Raw genomic sequence first — 15758 nt, 5'->3', positions numbered from 1 at the left:
GGAGCCCCCTGATAACAGCTCACCTCCTGACTCCTAGAGAGGGGAAGGGGCTGGAGATGGAGCTCAGCCAAACGGCCAATAATCCTACTCAGCGTTCCTACCTACCGAATCCCAAGACAAACTGTGGACACGAAGCTCGCTGGAGCTGCTGAGATGGGGACACACCACGTGCTGGGAGGTGCCGGGCCTTGTTTCACGGGCAGAGGGCGTGGGGGCTCTGAGTGCGGCACCCTCCCAACCCTCGCCCTCTTGTGTCTCCTCATGTGTGTCCTTTATACAAAGCTGTCCTCATAATATAGCATTTTCCTGAGTTCTGTGAGTGTTCTAGCTCATTACTGAGCCTGGAGGAGTCGTGGAAAGCCCCGAATTTGGAGCCAGTCACTCAGAAGTGCAGGTGGTCTAGGGACCCCTGAACTTGTGGCTGGCGTGTGAAGTGGGGGCAGCTTGGCTGAGGACCGTGCCCTAAACCTGTGGGGCCTACAAACTCCAGGCAGTCATCGTGAGAACCACACTGCAGCCCGCCACCACATGCCCCTTCCCCCCACATCCGCCCTGGACCTCCGTCTCTCGTCCCTGTGAATCCACCCAGGCTTTAATTTCTCTTTTTTTAAAAATTATTTTATTGAGGTCATAATGGTTTATAACATTGTGAAATTTCAGGTGTACGTTGTTATACAATGTACATGGTGAAATTTCAGGTGTACAACGTACAGGTGTATATTGTACAGACTGCATCGCGCTCACCAGTAATGGTCTAATTTTTATCCATTACCGTATATATACATCCCTTCACCCCTTTTGCCCACCCCCCCACCCCCTTCCCCTCTGGTAACCACTAATCTGTTCTCTTGTCCGTGTGTTAGTTTATCTTCCACATATGAGTTAAACCATACGCACTTGTCTTTCTCTGTCTGGCTTATTTCGCCCAACATAATACTGTCAAGGTCCATCTGTGTTGTTATGAATGGGACAATTTCGTCTTTTTTATGGCTGAGAACTATTCCATTGTATATACCCCACATCGTCTTTATCCAGTCAGCAGTCCATGGGCCCTTGGGTTGCTTCCACATCTTGGCTATTGTGGACAGTGCTGCAATGAACATAGGGCTGCATAAGTCTCTTTGGATTGTTGATTTCAAGTTCTTTGGATAAATACCCAGCAGTGTGACAGCTGGCTTGTATGGCAGTTCTATTTTTAGTTTTTTGAGAAATCTCCATACTGTTTTCCACAGTGGCTGCACGACTTTGCATTCTCACCAGCAGTGTATGAGGGTTCCCTTCTCTCCACATCTTCTCCAACAGTTGTTATTTTTTGTCTTGGTGATTATAGCCATTCTAACGGGCGTAAGGTTTTGATTGGCATTTCCCCTATGATTAGTGATGTTGAACATCTTTTCATGTGCCTGTTGGCTATCTGTACACCTTTTTGGGAAAAATGTCTGTTTATATCCTCTGCCCATTTTTTGATTGGGTTGTTTTGTTGTTGTTGTTGAGTTGCGTGAGTTCTTTATATATTTTGGAGATTAACCCCTTGTTGGATATACGATTTGCAAATATTTTCTCCTAGTTGCTGGGTTATCTTTTCATTTTGTTCCCGGTTCCCTTTGCCTTCCAGAAGCTCTTTAGTCTGATGAAGTCCCATTTGTTTATTTTTTCCTTTGTTTCCCTTGCCAACATGGTATTCGAAAAGATGCTGCTAAGACCAGTGTCAAAGAGTGTACTGCTCATATTTTCTTCCAGGAGTTTTATGGTTTCAGGTCTTTTTTTTAAAAGATTTTATTTTTCCTTTTTCTCCCCAAAGCCCCCCAGTACATAGTTGTACATTCTTCGTTGTGGGTCCTTCTAGTTGTGGCATGTGGGATGCCAACTCAGCATGGCTTGATGAGCAGTGCCATGTCTGCACCCAGGATCTGAAATGGTAAAACCCTGGACTGCTGGAGTGGAGCCCGCGAACTTAACCACTTGGCCACGGGGCCGGCCCCGGTCTCAGGTCTTATATTCAAGTCTTTAATCCATTCTGAGTTAATTTTTGTGCATGGTGTAAGATAATGGTCTACTTTCATTCTTTTGCATGTGGCTGTCCAGTTTTCCCAACACCATTTTATTGGAGAGACTTTCCTTTCTCCGCTATATGTTCTTAGCTCCTTTGTTGAAGATTAGCTGTCCGCAGATATGTGGTTTTATTTCTGGGCTCTCAATTCTGTTCCATTGATCTGTGGGTCGGTATTTGTACCAGTACCATGCTGTTTTGATTACTATAGCTTTGTAGTATATTTTGAAGTCAAGAATTGTGATGCCTCCAGCTGTGTTTTTTCCTCAGGGTTGCTTTCACTATTTGGGGTCTTTCGTTGTTCCATATAAATTTTAGGATTCTTTGTCCTATTTCCCTGAAGAATGTCATTGGCATTCTGATTGGGATTGCATGGAGTCTGCAGATTGCTTTAGGTAATATGCACATTTTAACTATGTTTATTCTTCCAATCCATGCGCATGGAATATCTTTCCATTTTGCTATATGATCTTAGATTTCTTTCAATAATGTTTTACAGTTCTCAATGTATGGGTCTTTCACCTCCTGGGTTAAATTTGCTCCTAGATGTTTTATTCTTCTTGTTGCAACTGTAAATGGGATTGTATGCTTGAATTCTCTTTCTGCTAGTTTGTTATTAGAGTATAGAAATGCAACTGATTTTTATAAGTGATTCTGTACCGTGCAACTTTGCTGTACATGTTGATTATTGCTAACAGTTTTCCGATGGATTCTTTAGGGTTTTCAATATATAGAATCATGTCGTCTGCAAACAGTGAGAGTTTCACTTCTTCCTTCCCAATTTGAATACCTTTTATTTCTTTTTCTTGCCTAATTGCTCTGGCTAAAACCTCTAGTACCATGTTGAATAAGAGTGGTGAGAGTGAGCACCCTTGTCTTGTTCCTGTTCTCCGAGGGATGGCTTTCAGTTTTTCACTGCTGTGTATGATGTTGGCTGTGGGTTTGTCATATACGGCCTTTATTATGTTGAGGAACTTTCCTTCTATACCCATTTTATTGAGGGGTTTTTTTTTGATTGGCACCCGAACTAACATTTGTTGTCAATCTTTCCCTTTTCTTCTTCTTCTTCTTCTCCCCAAAGCCCCCCAGTACATATTCTAGTTGTAGGTCCTTCTGGTTGTGCTATGTGGGACACTGCCCCAGCATGGCCTGATGAGTGCCGTCATGTCCGCACCCAGGATCCAAACTGGTGAAACCCTAGGCTGCCGAAGTGGAGCGTGTGAACCTGACCACTCAATCATGGGGCTGGCCCCTTGTTAAGAGTTTTTATCATAAATGGATGTTGGATCTTGTCAAATGCTTTCTCTGCATCTATTGAGAAGATCATGTGATTTTTATTCTTCATTTTGTTAATGTGGTGTATCACACTGATTGATTTGCAGATGTTGAATCATCCCTGCGTCCCTGGAATAAACCCCATTTGATCATGGTGTACGATCATTTTAATGTATTGCTGTATGCAGTTTGCCAATATTTTGTTGAGGATTTTTGCATCTATGTTCATTGGCAAGATTGGCTTGAAATTTTCGTTCTTTGTGTTGTCCTTGTCTGGTTTTGGGATCAGGGTGATGTTGGCCTCACAGAATGAGTTAGGAAGCATTCTGTCTTCCTCAATTTGTTGCATTAGTTTGAGAAGGATAGGTATTAAATCTTCTTTAAATGTTTGGTAGAATTCTCCAGAGATGCCATCTGGTCCTGGACTTTTGCTTTTTGGGAGATATTGATTACTGTTTCTATCTCTTTACCTGTGGTTGGTCTATCCAGATTCTCTCTTTCTTCTTGATTCAGTTTTGGGAGGTTGTATGAGTCTAAGAATTTATCCATTTCTTCTAAGAATTTATCCATTTCTTCTAGGTTATGCAATTTATTGGCGTATAGTTTTTCATAGTGTTCTCTTATAGTCCTTTGTATTTCTGTGGTATCCATTGTAATTTCTCCTCTTTCATTTCTAATCTTATTTCTTTGAAACCTTTCTCTTTTTTTCTTGGTGAGTCTGGCTAAGGGTTTGTCAATTTTGTTTATCTTCTCAAAGAACCACCTCTTAGTTTCATTGAGCTTTTCCTACTGTTTTTGTTTTGGTTTCTATTTCATTTATTCCTGCTCTAATTTTTATTATTTTCCTCCTTCTGCTGACTTTGTTTGTTCTTTTTTTTCTAGTTCTGTTAGGTATAGTTTAAGATTACCTATTTGAGATTTTTCTTCTTTGTTGAGGTGGGCTTGTACTGCTATGAATTTCCCTCTTAGAACCACTTTTTGCTGCATCCCCTAAGAGCTGGTATGATGTGTTTTCATTTTCACTTTTCTCCAGATATTTTCTGATTTCTTCATTGATCCAATGGTTGTTCAGTAGCATGTTGTTTAGTCTCCACATATTTGGGACTTTCCCAGCATTTTTTCTTGTAGTTGACTTCTAGTTTCATAGCATTATGGTCAGAAAAGATACTTGATATGATTTCAATCTTGTTAAATTTATCAAGCTTGCCTTGTTTCCCAACATATGGTCTATCTTTGAGAATGTTCCAGGTGCACTTGAGAAAAATATGTATTCTGCTGTTTTGGGATGGAATGTTCTACTCTTATCTATTAAGTCCATCTGGTCTAGTTTTTCGTTTACTTCTACTATTTCCTTGTTGACTTTCTGGTTGGATGATCTATCCATATTTCTCCCTCTAGGTCTGTTAATAGTTGCTTTATGTACTTTGCTCCTCTGTTAGGTGCATTTGTATTAATAAGTGTTATAGCTTCTTGGTGGAATGTCTCTTTTATCATTATACACTGCCCCTCTTTGTCTCTCATTGCCTTTTTTATCTTGAAGGCTATGTTGTCTGATATAAGTATGGCAACACCTGCTTTATTTTGTTTGCCATTTGCTTGGAGTATCATCTTCCATCCCTTTACTTGGAGCTTATGTTTGCCTTGAGAGCTGAGATGTGTTTCCTGGAGGCAGCATATTGTTGGGTCTTGTCTTTTAATCCATCCAGCCACTCTGTGTCTTTTGATTGGAGAATTCAATCCATTTACATTTAGAGTGATTATTGATATAGGAGGGCTTAATGCTGCCATTTTATCTCTTGCTTTCTGGTTGTTCTATATTTTCTGGTTGTTCTATATTTCCCTTGTTTCTCTTCCTGTGTATTTCTTTTTTTTTTTTTTTAACACTTTTTAAAATTCTTCTCCCCAAAGCCCCCCAGCACATAGTTGTATATTCCAGTTGTAGGTCCTCTGGTTGTGCTGTGTGGGACACTGCCTCAGCAAGGCCTGTGAGGGGTGCCATGTCCACACCCAGGACCCAAACGGGTGAAGCCCTGGGCCGCCAAAGCAGAGTGCACAAACTTAACCACTCGGCCATGGGGCCAGGCCCTCTTCCCGTGTATTTCTGACTGCCATTTCAGTCTGGTGATTTTCTATGATGGTTTTCTCAGTTTTCTCTTCATTTATCAGTGTGTCTCTGTTCTGATTTTTATTTAGTGGTTACCATGAGGTTTGTATAAAAGATCTCATAGATGAGATAGTTCATTTCCTGATAGCCTCTTGTCTCCATTAGCCTAAGCAGGTTCCACCCCTCTCCTCTTCCCCTTTTGTTATTGTCACAACTTATTCCGCTTTTCGTTGTGAGTTTGTTATTAAAATGAAGTGCTTATAGTTATTTTTGATGCTTTCTTTCCCTTTATCTTTAATGTTACAGTTAAGTGTTTGCTAACGTGTTCTGATAGACAGCTGCAGTCCTCCTTGCTCAAGGCTCTGTAAACCTTTTCCTTTTGTTTCAGGAGTGAGGGCCTTCTTGATCATTTCTTGTAGGGGGCTCTTGTGGGGATGAACTTCCTCAACTTTTGTTTATCTGGGAAAGTTTTTATTTCTCCATCGTATCTGAAGGATAGTTTCACTGGCTGGAGTATTCTTGGCTGACACTTTGTTTTTCAGTATTTTGACCATATCATTCCACTCTCTCCTCACCTGTAAGGTTTCTGCTGAGAAATCTGCTGAAAGGCTGATAGGGGTTCCTTTGTAGGTTATTTTCTTCTGCCTTGCTGCCCTTAGTATTTATTCTTTGTCATACTTTTGCCAATTTTACTAATATATGCCTTGGAGAAAGGCTTTTGACGTTGATGTAATTAGGAGTTCTACTAGCTTCATTTATACGTAATTCCAGTTCCTTCCCCAGGTTTGGGAAGTTTTCAGGTATTATTTCTTTGAACAGGCTCTCTGCTCCTTTCTGCTTCTCTTCTCCCTCTGGAATGCCTATAATCATTATGTTGCATTTCCTAATTGTGTCATATTTCTCAGAGCATTTCTTCATTTTTTTAAAGTCTTAATTCTCTCTCCTCCTCCACCTGAAGCATTTCTATATTTCTGTCCGCTAAATTACTAGTTCACTCCTCCAGAATGTCAGCTCTGTTTTTCAAGGTTTCTACATTGTTATCTCATTCATTGTGTTCTTCATCTCCAGCATTTCAGTTCGGATTTTTTGTAAAGTTTCAATCTCCTTTGTGATGAATTTCTTCTGCTCATTTTTCCCTGAGGAAAACTTGCCTGCGCTAACCTCCGTTGCCAATCCTCCTCTTCTTGTACGTGAGCTGTTGCCACAGCATGGCCACTGACAGCTGAGTGGTGTTGGTCCAGCCCAGGCCGCTGACGTGGACCATGCCAAACTTAACCACTAGGCCACCGGGGCTGGCCCTCCTCTTTAATTTTATTCCTGAGTTCGTTCAACTGCTTTTCTGAGTTTCCTTGTAACTGAAGTTTCTTTATGATAACTATTTCGAGTTCTCTGTCATTTAGTCTGTAAATTTCTGTGACTTTAGGATTGGTTTCTGTCTTCTCGTTTTCCTTCTGTTCTGCAGTGTTAATGCATTTCTTCATGGTGTTTGATGAAGCGGACCTTTGCCAGCATACAGTGGTAGTACCTGGTCACAGACTCCACCTGCCACTACTGGGGAGGGGCAGGGGCTGTGTTTTCTGAACCCACCATTTTTGCTGGAAGTCACAATGAGAGGGCTCACCTGCCTGCTGGCTGCGCTGCTTGGCGGGTCACACGGGCAGGTGCAGGTGCTCTCGTGCGGATCTGCTGCCCTGGCTGGCTGGCAGAGCTGGTGTGCCAGGTGGGAGGGGAGAGCAGGGCTGCCTTCTTTTGCGTGCATGAGCCTGCTCTGCACTCATTGTCAGCCCACCTGGGCTGCACGCCTTGGTGAGGGCACCTACGCGGTGGCTCAGCCACCTGAGTGCAGAGTGTTCCCACAAGCTGGGATGCAACTCCAAGTGTGAAAGTGTTCGCTTGGAGGCTGCATCTTCCCCTGCCTCCTCTCACAGTCACGTGCCTGCCGGGCTGTTGTGTGTGGACCAGTGACGCAGATCGCCCCCGCTGGGGAGGGGGAGGAGACCTGCTCACCTCCTTGCACTGTTTCCCAGGATCCAGGAGCCCCACCTTCAGACGTGCGGCTGTGTGGAGCTCTCAGACGTCCTACTGTGCTGTGTGGGTTGTCCTCCGTTGGTTAGCGAATGTCCCTTTGGTTGTATTTCAGGGGAGAGAGACTAAGGGAATGGCTCACTGTGCCATGATGCTGACGTCACCTCTTCCCAAATCACATCTTTATAAAATTTCATAAATCCCCCAAGTAGACTTTTTAGGAGTCAACAAAAAGTACTTCTCCAAACCATTTTCCAGCTTCTGGTGTCCCCCAGCATCATCCCTACAGCTCATGCGGTGGCTCCTGTGGCCTGTGCAGGTCACGGCGCCACCGAGGCTGCGGCAGAGCCACTGGGGCCACTAAGGGCAGGTGAGCTGGGATCCTGACCTAGGCCGGAGCGAGCAGGGATGTCCCCAAGCTTTTACATTTCTGAAAGGTTTTTTTTAACTTTGGAGAATTTGTGGAAAGCAAGGGACCCTACCCCTAGAAGGATGCATGGGAGAATATGAAAAGTTCGCATACGAGTTCAAGGGTCTGGGTTAAGAATGTTTTTGGACCAAAGGTTTAGAAAGTTTAATCTGATTTCATGTGAACTCTAATTGACCAATAGTGATTGTCTGGAGAATTGTGGATGTGGAGGTCAGGCTCAGGCAGAAAGTGTCAATCAATTACCAATGTCTGCCACAGATGATGACGTCATAAATATACACATGTGTATATATTTTTATGGGCTGAATTGTGTCCTCCCACCAATTTTATATATTGAAGCTCTAACCCCAGTACCTCAGAATGTGGCTGTACTCCAAGACAGTGTCTTTAAAGAGGGGATGAAGTTAAAACGAGGATGTGAGGGTGGGCCCTAATCTGGTCTGACTGATGTTCTTATGAGAAGAGATTAGGCCATACAGAGAGTGGCACCAGGACGTGTGAGCACAGAGAAAAGACGATCTGAGGACATGGCGAGAAGGCGGCCGTCTGCCAGCCAAGGGGACAGGCCTCAAGAGAAGCTGAACCTGCCACCACCTTGACCTTGAACTTCTAACCTCCAGAACTGCGAGAAATAAATTTCTGCTGTCTAAGCCACTGGGTCTGTCATACTTTGTTACGGCAGCCTGAGCAAAGTAATATACACGTACAGACGTAAAGCACACGTATGTAAGACGCACATACACGCTTTACTGAGATTGACTCCCACGCTGTCAGCTCCCTCTTTTCAAGTGCCCCAACCAGTGGTTTGCAGTCTATTCCCAAAGCTGTTTATGCAGCTGTGCGTCTATCTGATTCCAGAACATTTACATCACTCCAAAAATGCACCCTTTGTTAAAGTAAGATTAAGAGACATGGGTTGTTTTACACTTAATATTCTCAACAGTATTTTTTGATAATTTTTAAAATGAGGAATAACAAAATAAATATATTCAAGTGCTCCACCTCTCTCCATTATCTCTTAAAATCACCCCAACAAAGTCTTTGGTCACCTCTCCCCCCCAGCTGTTGAGCTTGACAAAGTGAACCACTCTGTCCTTCTTCATGTGCCTTTTAGGAAGCTGGAAGTAGTGAGATTCACCTTTTAAAATTGATACATGTTTTAAAGACGTGAACTCCTGAAGGGCACCACAGGTGAATGTCAAAAGCATTTTACTAAGAAAAGAAGCCAGACACAAAAGGCTGCCCGCCGCACGATTCCACTTAGAAGACATCCCTGAAAAGGCAAAACGATGACACAAAATCCTGCAGCGGATGTCCGGGGCGGGGCTGCAAACAGAGGGGCACGGGGAAGTTTCTGGGGTGATGCGACTGTTTCATTTCCTGATGGTGGTGGTGGTTACGACTGTAGGAGTGTCAAATCTCAAAGAACTGTACATTTTTTAAAAGGGCCAATTCTACGAAATGTAAAGTAAACTTCAATAAATGTGACAATAAAAAAAGACCCACCTTGACTACAGCACGCCAGGCCCTTGACCTCCACTGCCACCCCATGTGGCAGCACAGCGCTCCCCACCCAACACCCAGAGCAACGTGCCCAAGGTCACAGGGGGTCACAGGAGCAGCTGGGCGCAGACCCAGGACACTGCCTCCCAAGTCTGCCATGGGGCCACCGGGCCAGTGGGCCTCCCTTTCTAAATATAAAGTGACATTACAAAATGCTCCTGCGGACAGGGAGAGGCTGTCTCTGTGGGTCAACAGTGGGAAAGGTCAGTTCTCGAGGAGGCGCTGCTGATCTGGCTCCACCTCTGAGCTGCCTGAGTGCTTCCTGGTCAGGGCTGGAGGAGTGGATGGGGGGAGCAGCCCCCTGCGTTACGTCCCTCTGAACAGGGACAGCTCCCAACGTCCCATCCTCACCCTCCTCTCCCCTGAGCATTGGGTCCCGAGTCCCGTCATCCACCCGCTGGCCGGGCCCGGAAGGCCTCACGCACCCCAAACATAACACGCTTGAGGCCCAGCTCTCGACTGTGACCTCCACCCGCATCGTCTCCGTCCCGGAAAACGGCATCACTGTCAGCCCAGTTCTCAGCCCCCAACTCTCACAGCCCACACCCAATATATCAGCAAATTCCGCCCCCATCTTCAAAACAGTGCCTGAATCTGACAACCTTCACCACCCCGACCTTTACTGAGTCCACGCTGCCACCCTGTCCCCAGGGCAGAGTAAAGCCTCCTCGCTGGTCCCTGGCTTCTGCCCCTGCCCACATCCCCAAATCCCCCTCTGCCTCACAGCTGGAGAAATTAAAAACAAAAAAAGACCAGGTTATGTCACACCCTCCTCAAACCTTCCAGTGAGTTTTCAGTAAGTTGGAAATAAAACCTAAACTCTTTAAACCGGCCCAAGACCCTATACGATCCGGCCCTGCTAACCCCAGGTCTCACCACTCACCACTCTTCCCTCGCTCGCTCTACACCAGCCACACCAGCACCTTGCCCGTCTTCAAACATGCAAACATGTCCCTGCCTCAGGGCCTTTGCACCTGCAGTTCCCTCTGCCTGGATACCCTTCCACCAGCTATTTGCAAGGCTCGCTTTGTTAGGTCTCTGCTACAACGTCATCTCCACAGACAGCTTCCTCCCGCTCCCTCACCCTGTGTTACGCCATTTATCTCTACCTGACAGTATACTGTGACTTTATTCGGTGAGATCAGCCCACTCAGTGGCACTTGCCTGGTACACAGTGGGCACTCAAGATGTATTTGTTGAAGGAAGGAACCATATATCTGCTATCTGCATCTCCAGCAGCACCACGCTCCCTGCTTCTCCTGGTGCAAACCAGGCCCCGCGGGAGGGCTCCCTGCCCCGCACCGTCACCAGCCTACCCCTCTGGGTGAGAAGGACACCACAAGTCCCCTAACTTGCGGGCCATCTACTTCCCCCTCAGGGGGAACAAACCCTTAAGCCTCTTCTCCTTCTTGCCACTTTCAACCAAACCAAGCCGAAATCTACAAGACACTACAGTAACGCACAGAAGCAACAAACACAGACAGGTTCTCCCAGGTCCACCCCTCAACATCCTTTTTTTTTTTTTGGTGAGGAAGATTGTCCTCAAGCTAACATCTGAGTCAATCTTCCTCTATTTTGTACAGAGGATGCTGCCACAGCATGGCTTGATGAGCAGTGCTAGGTGAGTGCCCGAGATCTGAACCCGCGAACCCCAGGCTGCTGAAGTGGAGTGCAAGAACTTAACCGCTGTGCCACTGGGCTGGCCCTCCTTCTTTTTTTAATCAACAGCGGCGTCTCTCTCCTCCAGAGGGACTTCGTGTCCAAGCTGGGCACACAGGCTGGATATGCTGGAGCCCCACTGGGCCCTCGCGGACAAAAATGAGAGAGATGTCCAAGGAAACAGAAAGAACCCGGAATGCCACCGCCTGCCTTTCCATTCCTGGGGCAACAGTGCCCGATGCCCCCTGGCCCAGACACCATACACCTGCCTGAGAATCTTCAAACGGGCCCAGGAGAGCAAGCGGCGGGTGAATTCCCATCCAGCGGGGTAGCACACCGGACACTGAGGGTGTCAGTCCAGTGCTTGTGTCTGGCCGGCCTGGGCTGGGCCCGGGCCACCTCACGCCTGCCCACTGCAGCCAAACCCCCCCCCCCCGCCCCCGCTGTTTAAGAACAACAAAATCTGCCCCCGGCTGAAGAGGAAGACGGAACCTGCTGCTGCTCAGGCCCGGGGGCCCCGGAACCCGGCCTTACCTCTTGATGACAAACTGGATGCTGTTGCTGGCCTCCAGGATCTTGCGCAGCTTGGCGATGCCGAAACAGTTGGGCCTGCGCAGGGAGATGCCTTCCGGCAGCCCCACCACGAACAGCTCCTCCGGGTACATCAGGAACTTGGAGTAGGGCACCTTGACGGGCTCCGAGATGCCGATGGCCTTGGCTGCAGAAACACAGCTGCTGTAGGGCCAGCCCGAGCCTCAACTCCCACCCCACGTCTGCCTGGGGGCCCTGGGGTGTCAGAGCCCCGTTGAGTTGGTTCCCAACCCTCCTGAGAAGTGCGTACTGAGACCCTAGGTCTGCAGGTGAGAGACTGGAACTCAGAGGGGATGCGATCCTTGAACTGGGGGAATGTGAACCCCAAGCTCTCCCGCAGTCTGTGCCCTAATGCCTGGCAGTGCAGGAAAACCCCTGATGGCTGGGAGATCTGGTGTCTGCCCCACCCAAGTCCATTTGTCCTCGTCCTCCCAGAAAGGCCCTCCAGCAAGGCCCCGCTGTCGCCATCAATGACAGCCAAACCCCTGCGTGGCCAACACCACACCTCAGGAATGGGACAAATCTGAGGCCCAGGCCAGGTTTTGCCACTCACTAGGTGTGAGGCCTTGGACAAGACACACACTTCCCCAGCCTCGTTTGTCCTCATCTGTAAGACGGGTATTAGGGCACAGGGATTCTGGGAGGTGGGAGAAGTCCTGTGAGCACCAAGTCAATGCCTGGCGAACCACCGGGGCTCCATACAGAACAGCCTTCTCCCTGCCTCCCCATCCTCTCTCCTGGTCTCTAGCAGGAAGGTGCTCGCTAGGTAGGAGTCCTCCTGAGGAGCCCAGACGAGGGTGTCCTTGAGGGCGGAGGAGCGGTCGTTACAGTGGGGAGAAAGGCCGAGCTGAGGCAGAGGCGGAAGTGCGTGGGGCCGAGCCTTCTGACAGAGGAGGCCGGTGCGGCGTCTCAGGTGGGGTTTTCTGGCAGTGACTCAGTCTCCCCAGGTGGGGTGCCTGGAGCTGAGGGAGCGGCTGGCCCGGGAGCCCAGGACACCCACGACCCGCTAGCCCCTCGCTCACCGTAGCGCGTGTTGAACAGCAGCTCCACCTGCTTCCGCAGCGGCCGGATCGCGTCGCCGTGGCTGTCTGCAAGGCAAAAGGCAGCTGTGGGGCCGCCCGGCGGCCTCAGCACCGTGCTTCTCAGCTCATGTCCCAGATCTGCCGGCACCAGGAATGACCCTGTGCTGGGGCCTGGGAATGGGGAAGGCCGGGGGCGGGTGGGTGGCAGGTAACCTATGTCCTCAGAAACGGCAGCCCCAGGTAGGGCCACAATTCCTGGGCTCGAATATCTGCTTGTGAAATCGGTTCTAGGGCATCTCCAGGCCTGAACAGAGCTTTGGAAAGTTTTCTGGCCTAAAAATGACCATGGGCCTTTCCAGATGAGTGCCACTCTAGACCAGCTTAGTAAGTGACTTAACTAGTGGGTGAACATAAGCCTGCAAATTGAGTGTGCTGCCACCAGGTGGCAGTGAACTTTGCTAACCTCGCGGTCATGTCGTGTCCCTGCCTCCCCACCCAGGGCGGCTGGGTTTGTGGAAATAACACTCTTCTCTGACACCCACTCATTCTATCTCAGGGCCAGATACCCCAAGAAGAAAGAGGCTCATCCTCATCTTAACCTCCCTTCCTGTCCTATTCCCACTCTTAAGAGCTTTGTGGAGAAAAGCCAGGTGTGTATAACAAAACGAGGCTTTACAACGTCCCTTCCCAGAGAGGTGTTGTGCCCCTGCCCAGGTGCCTTAGTTCTGGAAGACGGGTCTACAAACCTCCTCCCCTTCAGGCAGCCCACAGGATTCCCACCCAACCCGGATGCTGCAGAGATGGGGTGGAGAGAACCAGACACAAAAGGGAGACAGGGGCAGGGAGGGGGAGAGACGGGGGGTGAGAGGTGGGAGGTGGACAGCGCCTCACCCTCCACGGGCCTCTCCTCGGGCCGCGGATCCTCGCCAGGGCCTTTGTCTGAAAGAGAACAGAGGGTGCCAGGAAGCCACATCTGTCCTCCCCTGGACTCTGCGCCACAGTCAGGCCAGACAAGTGAGGAGCAGCAGGCCGGCAGCCCAGACCCGGGAGCACGGCACAGAGACCCCCAGACAGCATCACAGACCCCGATTCTGCATGGGCACCCCGCCCTCGCCTTGGCATGACGAGGGCAGGTTTGGAGGCCAGGTGTCCATCACATTCGGGACCAGGCCCGTGTCAGCCCATCCTCCTTCCACTGCGCGCTGTTCTGCTCTACACTGAGGACACAGGGAAACGAGACAAAGCCATGTCGCCCCGGTGTGACGTCAGACACGACACGTAACGCCAGATGGTGGTGACAGCATGAGGAAAACAGAGCTGGAGAAGAGGACAGAGGTGAGGCCAGCGGGGGCGTGGAGCCACCCCAGGTCAGGTGGCCCAGGGGTCCTCTGACAAGGTGGCCCCGGCCCTGGCCTGGCTCACAGCAATGGACACAACCTTATCCCCAGACACTTGTCTACAGATGGTGAGCACAGGATACAGTGGCGACGTGGAGGCTAGCACTGAGGCTGGGCGGGTGTGAGATGGGGGTCCCTTGCTGGCCTGGGGCTGCCAAGGAGGGGAGGCTTCCTGCAGGACGGGAACACCTGGGTCGGATCCAAGTGTCCAGGAAACGCAGTAGGGCGAGAGGAACACAGCAGGGAGGGAGAAGTGGGGGGCGACAAACTCGAGATGACAAGTTTCAGCTGGAGAATGGAGTCTAAGTGCGGACAGCAGGAGTAGGGGGAATGTGGCAGGAGGCGGGGCCTCGTTCGACAGCAGCCCTTTATCACCAGGGCTGGGGGAAGGCACCGAGGGATGGTTAACACCTGAACCAGCGGACAGGAGCTGTAATCTAGGAAGCTTGCAGGTGCTGCCACATGCAGGGCTGACCCCCAATGGCCCCTTCCAGCCCACGACATGCAGCTGAGCTGGTGAGCGGTGGAGCAGTGGAGCCCAGGTCCGCAGGCTCCCTGCCACTGCCTGCTGCTCTCCTGCCAGCTCGGAGAGCGCCCTTGCCAGGGAGGAGGGATGCAGGGCGCTGTTCCAGGTGGGACCGCGAGCTGGAAGGAAAGGGGCTGATCTGGGAGAGCTGTCCACGGTCCAGGCCTGCTCATCTGGGATTGCTGGACAAGCCTGAGCCTTGGGACTCAGCCTGGAAGGAGCTGGAAGGTTCTGGAGGGTTTCACCTATGCTCAGCCACTGACTTGAAAAGGTGGAGGGCCGGCCCTGAGCTTTAGGTCTAAACTTTCCTCAGAGACATGGACACGCTGTGGGCAGCAGCTGCTGGCCCACCTGCCTGCCTGCAGGCTTTATTCTGGCTGCGGAGCAGAACCCACCAGCTGCAGGCACTGTGGTCACCACTCCAGAAACAGCTGTCAACCAGTGACGAGGGGCAACTGGGCGGATCCCCAGCCCAGCTCCCTGCCCAGTCAGCTGCACTGCCTCAGGCACCGGATTGACGTGGCTCTGGTCGCTCTGCTCGGCTGCCTGCAGCGGTGCGGGCCTGACAACACTGCTGTATGGTCTCAGGCCTGGACAGGTGTTCCCGGGGCCTCCTCCCAAATGAACCGATGCAGTTGTCCCAGAGCAGCTTCCGGGGATCCCAAACTAATAAACCTCACTTTTGCCATTTCTAGACGGCGTGGAAATTAATAAACCTCAACTAAACTGGAGTCAGAAAGCGTGGCGGGTGGGGGGAACTCTCACACCCTATCAGAGAGCATCAATTACACCGTCCAGGAGGAGGCTGGAAGTCTGCATCTTCTACAGGAAGTAGCACTACTTTCCTATGGAAGGCAGATTTCTCTCCCACCCAGCCACAGCCCGGCCAATGGGAAACGCTGGAGCTCAGCCAATGAGAACCCGTTTCTGCCCCGGATGCTTCCTTTCCCCCATGAACTTGCATTTAGAGCACCCCTTCCCTACCTCCCCCTTTTCCTCTTTCGAAGCAGCTCCCCTCCTTTGTCTTCTGGCTTTGCCAACGGTTTGCCACAGGAGGCGCATCCCAAATTGCAATCCTCTGGAGCATTCCTGAATAAACTCATTTTGGGCGTAAAA

The 15758-nt window shown here is 49.6% G+C and overlaps 1 protein-coding gene across 7 annotated transcripts in view; it reads right to left on the bottom strand.

Moving 5' to 3' along the window:
* The window catches only part of GTF2IRD1 (GTF2I repeat domain containing 1), a 112628-nt gene that overhangs the window by 36219 nt on the left and 60651 nt on the right, over positions 1–15758 (bottom strand). For 6 of the 7 annotated variants that reach the window (XM_046666598.1, XM_046666602.1, XM_046666605.1 and 3 more), the window contains exons 15-17: positions 13611–13658; positions 12720–12785; positions 11641–11824 (exon numbers count right to left, since the gene is read on the bottom strand). In XM_046666598.1, the coding sequence (XP_046522554.1) occupies positions 11641–11824; positions 12720–12785; positions 13611–13658 (298 nt within the window). The remainder of the gene's footprint in view (positions 1–11640; positions 11825–12719; positions 12786–13610; positions 13659–15758) is intronic. The other variant, XM_046666601.1, reaches the window with a different exon arrangement.

This window comes from Equus quagga, chromosome 7 (genome assembly GCF_021613505.1).
Source record: "Equus quagga isolate Etosha38 chromosome 7, UCLA_HA_Equagga_1.0, whole genome shotgun sequence".
In the NCBI taxonomy this organism is placed as follows: Eukaryota; Metazoa; Chordata; class Mammalia; order Perissodactyla; family Equidae; genus Equus; species Equus quagga.
This window is presented reverse-complemented; position numbering and strand designations above follow the sequence as displayed.